At 38.1% G+C, this 14,215-nt stretch overlaps 1 protein-coding gene across 2 annotated transcripts in view; it reads right to left on the reverse strand.

Annotated features, from left to right (window-relative positions):
• The window catches only part of PPM1H (protein phosphatase, Mg2+/Mn2+ dependent 1H), a 310,397-nt gene that overhangs the window by 188,796 nt on the left and 107,386 nt on the right, over positions 1-14,215 (reverse strand). For both annotated transcript variants that reach the window (XM_020990179.2, XM_020990180.2), the window contains exon 2: positions 6,276-6,444. In XM_020990179.2, the coding sequence (XP_020845838.1) occupies positions 6,276-6,444 (169 nt within the window). The remainder of the gene's footprint in view (positions 1-6,275; positions 6,445-14,215) is intronic.

Genomic DNA, 14,215 nt, shown 5'->3' on the forward strand with positions numbered 1-14,215 from the left:
TTATGAGCCTTAGACACAGCAAGATAGCATCAGACTAGGGCTAATTAATCACCTAATAGTAGTGATAGAGCCTGGAGAGTCTGTCTAATCCAGGGATATGTAAACTGCGGACTGTGAAGTTGGTTTTAAAAAAGAAAACATTTTGATAATTGTATTTTTAAAAATCACTGGTTTCTTTTATATTTCTATGTATTTTTATGCATTTAAAAACATTATTCAAGAAGGAGTCCACAGGTTTCATCACACCAATAATTAAGAACTCCTGATCAAATACAACCCCCTAATTTTAGAAAGGGGGAAGCTAACATCTAGAAGGAAAGTGATCTTGCCCAGGTCTGCTGCCTTTCACATTTCTCACTACTCCATTCTGCCTCCAACAAATTCTAGGTCTTCCTGGAGAAAGCTGTTCAGTGAAACACTGACCAAATCTGGTTTAATATTTACTCTTGTTTTATAAATAGCTACAAAACTTTACTATTCCCCAAGTAAAGGAACACCAAACCATCATGTCCAAAGGAATGAATGGGTAGTAAAAAAGAGAGGAAGGAAGGAAGGGAGGAAGGAAGGGAGGAAGGAAGGAAGGAAGGAAGGAAGGAAGGAAGGAAGGAAGGAAGGAAGGAAGAAGAAGGAAGGAAGGAGGAAGGAAGGAAGGAGGAGGAAGGAAGAAGAAGGAAGAAGAAGAAGGAAGGAAGGAAGGAAGGAAGAAGAAGAAGGAAGGGAGGAAGGAAGGAAGGAAGAGGAAGAAGGAAGAAGAAGGAAAGGAAGAGGGAGAGGAGAGAGAGAGAGAGAGGGGAGAGAGAGGGAGAGAGGAGGAGGGAGAGGGAGAGAGAGAGAGGGAGGAAAGAGAGGAAAGAGAGGAAAGAGAGGAAAGAGAAGAAAGAAAAGAGAAGAAAGAGAAGAAAGAAAAAGAAAGAAACCTCTCATTCTGCTATTACTTAATCAAAAACTGAATCACTAGTTCCAGATTGAACGACTATTTCTAAGATAACTGATCTTTCCAAATCCCAATTCTATTATGAATTTTAGATTAAGGAAAAAAAACACACCAGAAACAACAACAAAAAGAAAGTATACCAGCCCACCCATACCACCATGCAAATCCACAATTATAAAGAGCCCCCTTCTATAATACTATTGGGAGCAAATTGCATTTGGAAGGAACAGTGTTTTGTGAAGCACCTTCTTTCATCACCAATATCCATGGCCTACTGCTATGAGTACTGGCCAGAAGACAGACAGCCTGGTACAGAGAACAGGCTGCCCTTAGAGTCAGGAAGACCTGGGTTTCAAGTATTATCTCAGTAGTCAAGGGTTAAGTAATTTAACTCTCAACATCCCAGGCAACTCTGTAAGACTACAAGCTTCAGAGCAATGGCTGATTCGCGTTGGTAGAGGGGATTTTATCCCTGAAAGCTCTATACATTTATGTGAAATCTTAGCCCAAACCCCTCAAAATTTTGAAAAAAATAATAATATAATTGCATTAAAAAGGAAGTTGAGCTCATCATTCCCTGCCCCCTTTCTACATGCTTCTTTAGCAATTCTACAGGATCCTCCCTTTTAACACAACAAATTAAAGAATCTGGGAATATGAGTGGTGAAATGGACCTCAGCACTCACGTGGTCCAACGCTAGCAGGAACTTTTCTGTTGTGAAGCAAAGGTTCTCTTAACCTTTCTTAGTGCCATGGACTCCCTTCTCAGAAGAATGTTTTTAAATAACTGGAATGCTTAATTTCAGTTAGAAGTTAGTGAAATCAAAGATGTAATTCCCCCCCCCCTTTTTTTTTAACCTTCCTCAAAATCCTTGGCTTTTCTGACCGGCATGGTGGGGTGACAGAACATGGAATGGTCCCATTGTCCCCATTCAAGGACCTCCTCAAATCTGTCCATGGATGCCAAGTTAAGAACTTCTGCTATACAGTGTGACTGCGTGGCATGCATCAATAAGCTTCTGGACAACTGAAAAACATTAATATGGGAAAGTGAGAGGCTTGAAACTTGGCAACTGATGTAAGAAGAACAAGGAAGCGAAGGGGGAAGAGCAGTGGTTGTATGCCAAGAATAAATAGCCAAGAGCTATGAGGTTTCATTCGACTCCTTCCCATGGGTTGACATCCCAGGACGTGGGGCTCTTTTCCTAGCCACTCCAACGAACACTGGAGATGAGACTTCTCAACAGGCATCTGAGTTCCTAACAATTGGTATTTCCGCTGTAGTTCCACATTTACTTGCGTTTTGGGTCCAGCTCAAGTCCATATACCAATCAATCAACAGGTATATATTAAGTACCCACTAGAGACTCCAGATATCAGTCTTGGTGCTGGGACAAAATCAAAGGACCGTGCTCTCAAAGAGCTTATATTTTATCTGTGGAAACAACATGTACACTCACGATGAGGTACAAAACATGCACTAAGTAATCTGGATGGAGGAATGGGTCGACACGTAGGAGTGTCAGAGAAGTTCTCATTTAAGAGGCAGCTTTTGGGCTGAGCTCTGAAGGAGACAGAGGATTCCAACAGGTAAAGGTAAGGAGAGTGCATTTGAGGCCTGGGGGAAAAGGCTATATAAAAATACAAAGATAGTAGACGGAATACCCCATGTGAGAAACAGCAAGGCCAGATTGCAGAATATCCGAGAACAATGGATATGTAATAACTCAAGATTGGGGGATGGAAATCAGAGTATGAGGGCTTCACATACCAAATGGAGTCAAGCCACATTCTTGTACAGCCACAAAAATCTCCTGGGGCACCAACTTGCCTCACAAATAGTCTATAGGATTCTTATCTTTAGCCTCAGGGCTTTCTTCTTTACTCCTCCTCTCTCTCTCTTCAAGCTTCATTGTCTGAATTTATTTTAATAATAAGATCATCTTGGTATCTTCTGTTTCTTATATCATTACAGTTATCTCAAGGATCCCTTCCTTTTCCTTCCCATAGAACAGACAGTAACATTTTTAGAGAGGAAAAGAAAGCACAACCAATTACTATATTGAAAAAAGTCCCAAAATATGTACAACATGTAACACTTGTAGACCTCCCAACTCCACAAAGAGGTGGGCTGGGGGTGTCCTCTCATAACTCTTCATTCCATTCCTGTGTGATCTTCCTAATTTTGTTACATTTACTTTGGATTTTTTTGTATGTTATTGTTCTTTCCATTTACGTCGTTGTAGTTGCTTTGCATGTTGTTTTCTTGGTTCTGCTTACTTCATTCAGTATCAATTCCTATGGATCTTTTCCATGCTTCTCTGTGTTCATCACACATATAATTTGTTCGGCAGAATAATACTCCCTTATATTAACATCCCACAATTTGTTTAGCCATTTGATGAAAATCTACTTTGTTTCCAATTCTTTGCTACCACAAAAAGTGGTACTATGAATAGTTTGGTGTTAGGTAGGGACTTTATTATTAACAGCTTTCTTGGGGCATAAGCCTAGTAACAAAGTCTCTGGTTTCGACACCAACGTATTAGGGTGTCTAACCTTCTATAATCCTTCTGACATTGGCTACTGCCATTTTTTGTCATTTCTCCCAATACTGCCAAGGTGTGAGGTGAAACCTCAGGATTGCTTTGATTTGCATTTCTCTTATTATTAGGGATATGGAACATTCTTCCATGTGGTTATGAATACTCTGCAATTCTTTTGAGAACTGTTTGATTACTTTTGGGATTTCTTTGTTCATATTCTTTGATCACATCTTCTGTGGGATGGCTAACAAATTTAAAAATATATCTAAGATAGATATGTATTGATAGATATGTAGATATAGATATATATGTGTGTATATGTACATGTGTGTGCGTGTGTGTGTGTATACACACACACACACACACACACATTCACGTATTTATTAATTGCTCATATATCTTATAAATCAAACTCTCATCCAAAGGGATTTGATACAAGGATTTTTCCCCTTTCAACCCTTTCCCTTCTTATCTTAAGTGCATCAATTTTGCCTGTGCAAAAGCTTTTCAATTTCAAGGAATCAAAGTTATTCTATTTTAACTTTTGTTAAATGCCTCTATTTCATTTGCTATATCTCCTATTCACTATTGTGAGACAGATATGATCTGTTTCTCTTCTAATGTTTTATAGCATAATCTTTAATATTAAGGCCACATGTCCACTTAGAATATATTATAGAATATGATGTAGGCTGGGTGTTGGTGTAAGCCTAATTTCTGCTAAAATGCTTTCCAGCTTCCCTGGAAGTTTTTATCAAACAAGAAATTTTTTTCCCAGGTAATTCATGTTTTCCACTTTATCAAACACTGGGTTATTACTTCTATTGCTTCTAAATCTAGTCTAGGCTGTTCTCTTGATCTGGATCTCTATTTTTTAACCAATACTAGATGATTTTGATGACTGCTGCTTTATAATAATTTGAGGTTTGGAAGTGTTATTCCCCCTCTGCCTCTACTTCTTGACATCATTTTCCTTGATATTTTACATCTTTTATTTTTCTGACTGAATTCTGCTATTATTTTATCAAGTTCTATGAAGTATCCTCCTGGTAATTTGACATATTAAAAGTATAAATTAATTTTGGTAGTATTATCATTTTTATTATACTGGCACAGCCTATCCACAAGCACTGAATATTCCACCAACTATTTAAATTGTTCTCTATTTCCTTAAGGAGCCCTTTGTAATTGAATCTATATAAGTCTTATTGTGTGCTTTAGTAGGTAGATCCCTAGATATTTTATGCATTTTGTAGTTTTTCTGGAATAGGGTTTTTTTCTATTATTGCTTCCTGTGTTTTGTTATTATAATATGGAAAATAAAAACATTGATTTTCAAAGATTTACTTTTGTAGCCTGCAATTTGTTGAAGCTATTATCTCAATTAAAATCTTTGCTAAATCCCTAGGATTTCCCAACCATCATATCATCAGCAAATGGGGGTAGTTTATCTCCTCTTTACCTGTTTTTATACCTTTAATTTCTTTTTCTCGTCTTACTGCTGTTGCTAGCATTTCCAGAACCACATCAAGTAACAGTGTGGAGCCTGGGCGTTCTTGCTTCATTCCCAGAATGAATTTTTTTACTTACTGTAAAAGGTTCTTGTGTATCCCTATTACATATGATACTTACTTTGGGTTTTAGATCTTTATATGATATTTTAAAAGGTCACTCAATGCCTATACTTCGTAGGGTTTTTAGCATAAAAGAGTGCTGTATTTTGTCAAAGTTTTTTTTTCTGCATTTACTAAAATGATCATGTGGTTTTAGATATTTTGGTTTGCAAATATAATTAAGTAGGCTGACTGATTTTCCTAATATGGGACCATCCTTGCATCCCTGGCATAAATCAGACTTGGTCATAATGAATGATTTTTTGGATTCTCCATTAATACTCACTGCCCAATCTTAGAATGAAAGGCACTGCATAACCTTGGCTTTCTGTACTCTTGAACCTACCTGGCGTCTCTGAGATAGAGATCAGTAATACTCCATCCTAGACCACCTGGTTCCACTTCTTCCTCTCTCATCATCATTCCATTCCAGTACTGAACTACAGCAACAACTCTCCCTTTTTTTCATTTTAATCTTGTCATCACATACCCCAGGCCATAAGAGTGAACTTTCTGGAGGTTATTATCAAGGGAAAGAATACTTATAGAAATAATTACAGTCTAGATAATCCTGATCTGTAATATAGATTCTTTTATGTAATATATAAAAGGGATCAAAAATAATTCTACTCAATTCAATGAGATGATTTGCAAAGCTTCCTCTGTCTTTTATTAAGCCAGATATTAAGGTGATTTGCAAAAACAATGTGTTAAAAAAAGTGTAAAACAATGTTACTCTTCTCATTTTTTTTGTTTAGGGAAATATAATCATCTTTCACAAAAATTTGTTTATGTTAATACATAATGGTTTTATGATTATTTTAAATGAAGAAATATTTTTAAAATTCATCAGTTTTCACTTCTAATGTACTAAATGTTGACAGGTATAACCCATAAACAAACGTTCTTTGGGGTTCTCAATTTTTAAGAGTTAAAAGAATCCTGAGATAAAAAATTTGAAAACCCCTGTTCTAAGCCATTTTGGCATACTCCATCTACATTCTCTCCCCTGTAGTCTGCACACCATATATTTTCAACTTAGCTCTTGTATCTTAAACCCTTCAGGAAAAAAGCTAAGCTATTAATTATCTTAGAGCCCACTCTGTTCAGGCGCTATGCTAAGCACTAGGGCAAAGAGTAACTGTCTTATGTGAATACCAAGATTAAAAGGGATTCTCTTACAGAATTCTCCTTCAGTTGCAGCCCTTCCCCGTTAGGAAGAGAGGACCTTCGCTTGGCAGATGAATTTCTGTTTGGAGTTGAGGTAATGACTCCTGACTTCTTCTTCACAGACAGCACCTCACAACTTGCCTGATCTTCATTGTGCGTGCTCTTTCCTGCATTGATCACTCTGAAAAAAAAAGGGGGGAAAAGCCAGTTGTATAAATGGTTTCACTAGGAATTCACGGCCCTTCTAAATCAAACACTGGATGTAATTCCAATCTACCAAAATGCTTTCTGCCAAAATAGAAAAAGAAAAAAAAAAACATGGAAGTACCCTTTCCCCTGCAGGGTATTTTTACACTCTGGAATGAGAAAACCCCAGGGCTTTCCCATGACATCATACAAATTAGGAGCTTGACATGACTGTCACCTGCTAAAAGAAATACACCTAAGAGATGAGGTTAATAGTCCCAATTCATTCCAGTCCAAATTGGGGAGAAAGACAATCATTCTTTTAAGGTTAACTTGGTACTTGAAAATTTTTTTTCAATTACTTGAATTTGGATAGATTAGCTCAGGGAATTCTCTCTGTCCAGTTTCTCCAAGTGATTAAAGATGAGGCCATCATTAATTCTACCTCCTACACTACAAGTCAGTAAAATATAGCCTACGCTAAGACCCAGGGGGAACACACAACCATATGTTATCACTGATATGATGTGCATCACACACAAGACTAAGTAAAATTGGCATTTACTCTTTCCAAAGCACTTGCACGCAGCACTTTTTCACCATCACGTGGGGCAATGCTTTACATTTTGCCATGAGCCATTCTGTTTGGAACACTGGTACGGTGACGCTGCCATACTCATAATACTTGAGTGGGGTTCGGGTTGGCAACTCATCATGAAAATGATTCCTTATCTTTCAATTGTGCTATTCTAGAATCAGCTTGAGCTTAGATAATAAAGCGGCACCACGTTAGCCAAGGAAAGGTGTCCCCTCCTTCAATAGGAATAGGTACAGGGATAGACATAAGGTTTAAGTAAGGACAGAAAAGGTTTTGTAGGATTTGGGGGGAAGGAGTTGCATTTAAATAGGAGGAATCGGTGGAAAACCAATTTAATGGCCTACGTCTAAGATATAGTATGCAATATATAATGTTTCCTAACAGTTTTCGTGAATCAAACAATGGCTCTTCTTATAAGCATTAATTTACTTCAAAAGCTGGCTGGTTGTCCTTTATACTCCAAAACACCAAAAGAACATCACTATGTTGGGGCCCAGGTTACAGTATGACCAACCTCAAAAGCTATAACTAGATACATTCACTGTTTTATTACATTAAACACAGCCCTCTCAAATAGGAAGCGATATTTAGAGACAGCATGGTTTTGTGGTACACGTGATAGACAAGGCATGTTTTGGGGAGTGAGGCTTGGGTTTTTTTTGGGGGGGGCTGATAAATCATCCTGCTAGAAGCCAGAAATTCCTCACTAACATAAACTTCCTAACTAGGGTTTGAAAAAGGAATGGCAAGACCATGTTTATACCCAGAGGCCTGTCCTAACTAGCAAAACCTCTAATGCTATTCTTGGAGAAAAGATGTGGGCTGATTAGTAGTAAAATCGGTAGATTTGGATTTGTGTAAACAGCTGGATCAAAAGAATCTTCACTAATGGTGCTATATAAAAGTGGAAGAAAGTCTGCAGTGCAGGGCCCCAAAGGCTCTAAGCCCATTGGTCCTATACTATTTAAAACATTTGGATAAAGGCGTAGATGGTATGTTCATCCATTCTGCTCATGACATTAAACTGGAAAGGTTTGCTAGCTCACTGGGTGACAGGCAGAACACAAAAAGATCTTTACAGATCAGAACAATGGGCTGAACTGAATAAAGTGAAATATACTAAGGATAAATCTAAAATATTATATTCAGGTTAAAAAACACAACAACTTCACAAGAGTAAGATGGTGGAGTAATGGCTAGACAACAGTTTAGCCTGAAGACAATATGGAGGTTTTCCACGTATTACAAGATATACAGGAATAAATAGTGTAAGTTAAGCATAGTGGATAGAACACTGGGCCTAGAGTCAAAAAGACCAGAGTTCAAACCTGGCCTAAAACATTTACTAGCTATGCGACCCTGAGCAAGTCACTTAACCTCTGCCTGACTCAAGTTTCCTCATCCCTAGAAATGGGATGATAATAGCCCTTACCCCATAGGGTTGTTGTCAGGAGCAAATGAGATAACATATGTACTTTGCATTTATGTCCCCTGAAAGGGGGATGTAAATGTGCTAGCTACTATTAGTATAATAAGGTAAGTAAAAAAGGTAAGGCAGCCTTGGGTTACATTAAGAGAGGCAAAGCATCTGATAATAGGGAAGTGACCACCTTGCTCTAACCTGCTTTTGTCAGATCTCATCTGTAATATTTTGTTCCGGAAGCTTGTGAAACCACACTGTAGGATGCTGATAAAATGCCTTACATCATATACTACAATAAAAGCTCTAAACTCACATATGACCACCATAAGAAGTCATATCTTAAGCCAACATGAAGAGAAAGAAGGGTGATATCTTTCACTACTATGGAGGAAGAGTTCTTGACCAAACAAGGGATAAACATAAAAACATAAAATGGGCAATTTTGATTACAGCAAACTGAAAAGATTTTGCATAAACAAAATTAACATAGTTAGAATTAGAAGGCAAACAGTTACTAGGGAAACAATCTTGGCAGCAAATTTCTCTGATAAAGGTCTGATATCCAAGATATTCAAGGAATTGATACAAATACTTACAGACAAGAGCCATTTCCAAGTGTCAAAGGTTATGAATGATTTAAAAAAAAAAGAAATGAAAGCTATCACACTATATTAAAAATGCTCCAATTCACTAATAATGACAAGATAAATGCAAATTGAAATGACTGGCAGAAAGGAGGTTCCGGAGGGATTGTGGGAGGACAGGATGTTAATTCATACAGGGCGGAGCAGTAAATTGGTTGGATCATTCTGGGAAACAATTTAAAATTATACCTCAAAGTCACAAAAATTATTCATACCTTTTGACACAGCTATGATACCATTACTAGGCAAACACTACAAGGAAATGAAAAGACAGAAAGTACTCATATGAACAAAAGTACTAACAGTGTCTCTTTTTTTTTTTTTATTGTAGCAGAGATCTAGAAACAAGCAGGTGCCCCTCTACTGGGAATCCATGCTACATGGATGTAACACATCAAAAGAAATTACAAAAGACAAGCATTCAGGGGAACTTGGGAAGATTTGTATAAAGTCATGTAGAGTGAAGTAAACAAAATAACGGTCTATACAATGTCTACAATAGCTGAAAGGAAACCAACTTTGAAAGACCTTTGAACCCTCATCAAGGCAGTGACCAATTTTAACTTTAGAAGACTGATGATAAAAAGCATGCCTCCCACCTCTTGGTAGAGAAGAGATGCAGGATAAGACATACATTTTTACATACAACCAATAAATATGTTGATACATTTTGTACTTACTGCTACACTTATTTGTTATGAGAGAGCTTTTATCTGGTTGGAGGTAGAAGGAATTGCATGGAGAGGAGCTGAGTACTGATAGTGATACTAAGAAAAAAAAGAAAAAGGTCAATGAAACATGTTTAAAAATCCAAAGAAGAGGGGAAAAAAGTTGAGGGCCATAGGTAGAATAATTTTGTTGCCCATTTAAATTTATTTAAATTTAATGTAATTAGATATCCACTTTAAAAATTATACATTCTATAATATGGTAATATTTTATATGATTGCAAATATATAAGTTATATTAGATTGCTTACTATGGGGGAGGGAAGAAAGGGTGGGATAGATAGAATTCAGAACTCAAAACTTTAAAAGAAAAAGTTAAAAACTTTTAACATGCAATTGGAAGAAAATATTTTTAAAAATTATACATTTCAGAGATTCACAATTTCACATACAATCCTCTTTTTCCTGTTCTTCTTGGGATGCTGAAATACTTGTTCATATTTGTTATTTGTCAAATTAAAATTTTTAAAAATAATTTATAAAAGATCAATGTTGGTAAACTGGAACTTTTAGGGGAGGGCAATCAGAGTTCCTGCCATAATGTGAATCAGATGAAAAAACCAGGAACATGCAGTATGGAGAAGAGAAGAACTGGGGTGGGAGGGAGGGAATTAAAACATGAGCCATTCTTCAAGAGTTCAAACAGGTTTTTGCGTAGTCCAAGACAGCAGAACTTGGAACAAGAAGAAAATAAGCAGTAAGGAGACAGCAGAACCAAGATAATAATATGTACAAGTGTAACAATGGAAACAGAAGAACACAAACCCCACCAAACTGAATGCTGTTCTAATTACACTGACCATATTTGGCCCTGAAGAGAAAAGAATCAATCAACAAGCATTTATTAAGCATCCACTGTAAGCTAAATGCTAGTGACAGAGACACAAGTAATGCAGTCTCTGCTCTCCAGAAGCTCACATTTGATTGGGAGAAACAACATATATACATTTAAAGATATACCTTAAAGAGATACAAGTAACTTTAGGGGAGTGAGGAGGGGGAAGTACTGGATATCTAGGAGGATCAGGAAAGGCCCTCAACTTTTTTCCCCTCTTCTTTGGATTTTTAAACATGTTTCATTGACCTTTTTCTTTTTTTTCTTAGTATCACTATCAGTACTCAGCTCCTCTCCATGCAATTCCTTCTACCTCCAACCAGATAAAAGCTCTCTCATAACAAATAAGTGTAGCAGTTAAGTACAAAAGGTTTTGAAAAAAGCTATATGGGCAGGTAGGTGGCGCAGTGGATAGAGCACTGGCCCTGGATTCAGGAGGACCTGAGTTCAAATGCGGCCGCAGACACATAACACTTACTAGCTGCGTGACCTTGGGCAAGTCACTTGACCCCATTGCCCAGCAAAAACAAAAAAACACAAAAAACAAAAAAAAAAGAAAAAAGCTAGAGAGCCTTATGAGGCAGAGGTGAAGAAGGAGGACATTCCAGGCCAAGGCCTACAGATGGTTCAGTAGACAGAGTTCTAGGCCTGGAGTCATGAAGACCTGAGTTCGAGTACTTCCTCATAAACTTTTACTAGCTGTGTGGCATCTGGCATGGTACTTAATTTCTGTCTGTCTCAGTTTCCTCAATTATAAAATGGAGATAACATAGAATCCACCTCCCAGGGTTGTATAATGGGAAGATACTTGTCAAGAATTTTACAGAGTGCCTGATGCACAGTACGCACTTAATAAATACTATCCTTCATTCATCCTCCCCTTTGCTGCTTCTTTCCTCCTCTCGCTTTTCCTTCCCTCTTCTTTCTTCCTTTCTTCCTTTCCTTCATCTTTCATTTCCTTCCTTTCTTCCTCTACCTTTTACTTCCTTTCTCCTTTGTCCCTCCTTTCTTTCCTTCCTATGTCTTTTCTTTTCTTCCTTCATCTCTCCTTTCCTTCTTTGCTTTGTCCCTCCATTCCTTCCTTCTTCCCCTTTTTCTTCCTTCTCTCCTCCTGCCTTCTCTTTCTTCCTTCCTGCCAGGCACAGGAGGCAGCCCGTGGAAAAGCATGAAATGGGAAGTGGTACATCCTGTGTGAAGGATAATGAGTAAGCCAGTTTGCTGGTGGTGAAGGGGAATAATGTGTGATAAGCCTAGGATATAAGGATGGGGCTGTACTGCACCGGGCACTTGGAGGAAAGGCAAAAGCCGAGGCTATTTGCTTAGGAGGCCAGAGCACTCCACCTAGTCAGACACCTGAGAAGGGATCTCTGGATGTCATGCATGGACTGACACTGAGTTTGTTCAGGAAAAAGAACAGTGATGGCTGAACTTTCCTCCTGCCCTCTATTCCTTCTGTCAGCAAGCATTTCCCACCTAATTTCTCTATTTCTTTAATCTATTTATAATTCCTGATTTTGCTTCATATGAAATCATGACCAGTCATAAGTACTGTGATTCAAGACTGAAGGATTTCAGTGGAATAGGCCAGGGATAGCTCAGGATACAAACAACTAAACAAGGCGGGGGTTTGGACCCTAGCCTAAACTTTAAAATACTGTTTTTCCACTGGAAACAAAACTTCAGCTCAGAAATGTATTTTTGTACCAAGAAGCCAACAAATAATATAAGGTGATGTTCTGAACTGCTAACATTTTGAGCAGTTATGTGGCAGGTGAGCAGGTGTTAGTTTTATTTCAATAAACACTGACCTACCTACCTATATGCAAGGGATATGCTAGGTGCTGAGGACATAAAGATGAAATGAAAGCCTCACTTTGCATGGGGGGGGGAAGGTACTTTCTCTCCCTTCTCTGAATATTATGTGTATAAAGCATTGCATGTATTTTCAAATGACAAGCTGGTTAATTTTGCTGAAATGTTTCTCCCACCATCTTCCTTTTTTTATTCTTTGTTATAAAGGCTGGCTCACTGCATATGGAAAAAGGGACCCCATTTAGAAATTAGCCTCTGTTTGCATCAGATTCTACAACTGTAATAGTGTTAAAAGGAAAATTCTTCCTTTGGGCTTTCACCCTGGTAAACCAGGCAAAACGCAGAACAAAAATAACTAAAAGGATTTTATTACAAGTACGTCAAGGTAGCAACATTTGACAGGCTGATCGATGAAGACAAACTGGCTTCAAGTGGGGACGGCTGTTACAGGTAATTTTCTGACAATCCAGATAGGTCCACCTCAGCAGACAAGGTTGGACCCTTGCAATTCGGCTCCTTCCCGAGGTAGCAAGCACGCGCCACTTTGCAGGCAGGGAAACTTGACAAAGAGCAGTTAATACCAAGGCTGCAGACTTGGCGTCTTCTTTCCCACCAGAGCTTCCCCCAACAATGGGATAAGCAGGGCTGGGAACAACGGGTAACTGGGCCAACATACCTTCTGACAACTGTCCCTACTTCCCAGGGTTGTTGTGAGGATCCAATGAGATAATACTTGTGAAGTGCTTAGCACAATGCACACAGTAAACACTTCATAAATGCTTCTTATCTTCCCTGCCCAATAAAAAGAGAAAAAGAACAGAAGCTCTTGGATTTTAATTCTTCCTTCTTTTCTTATTTTCATATTATGTTTATATAATATATATCCCTACATTATATAACACTTTATATATGTGTGTATATGAATACGTCATCATTATTATTTCTAACCTGAATATAGGGTTAAATCATCAACAACCGAAGAGAATAGTATAACCTGCACGACCAGCTGTCTCAATAGTCTCTGAAGGCCAGGGGCTGGAACTATAAAAAGAATTATGTGTATTCAACTGAAAGAGAGACCAAACAGAGGAGGAAATCTCAGATTATATGATGCATTACAGAATCCTCTCAAAGCAGACCAGCCTGTAGGACAAGGCAAGGCTTTTCTCATTTCAGTCAGGGATCAGTGACCAGTTTTTTCTACTAAAAGAGCTCTGAGACTAACAACTGAAAAAGTAGACTTCCAGAGCAACAGGTTCTAAATGAATTTATTTTTGCCGGGAAGGGAAAGGGCAAAGATGAGTTTCTCTCCATCTAGTAGCACAAGGCTTTGCCCATATAATCGGTACTTAATAAAAGCTTGTTGGACTGAATTAATGGGCTACTTAGTCTTACTACCTTATTTCATAGGGAAGAAAATGGCAGAAAGCAGTTACAAGGTCACACAGGCAGTAGAGCCAAGCTCTGAACCCAGAATCCCCGACTCCAAAACTATTACCAAAATGCACCGTCTCATCTAGCTGTAATACCATGGTCACTTAGGCGGTCCTTTTTCCTCCTCAAAGAATAAGACAGATCTGCTGGCTGTGGTATAGGTGGGAAGGCTAGTAATTTAAAACCAACCACACTGCTTGTCATCTTATTCACACCAACAGAAGCATGTGGTATAAAGACGTAGCAAAAAGCATCCCTGGATGACTGCAGCTTTAAAGTCAGACCACAACAG

The sequence above is a fragment of the Phascolarctos cinereus genome, unplaced genomic scaffold (assembly GCF_003287225.1).
Source record: "Phascolarctos cinereus isolate Bilbo 61053 unplaced genomic scaffold, phaCin_HiC Scaffold_1;HRSCAF=81, whole genome shotgun sequence".
Taxonomy (NCBI): domain Eukaryota; kingdom Metazoa; phylum Chordata; class Mammalia; order Diprotodontia; family Phascolarctidae; genus Phascolarctos; species Phascolarctos cinereus.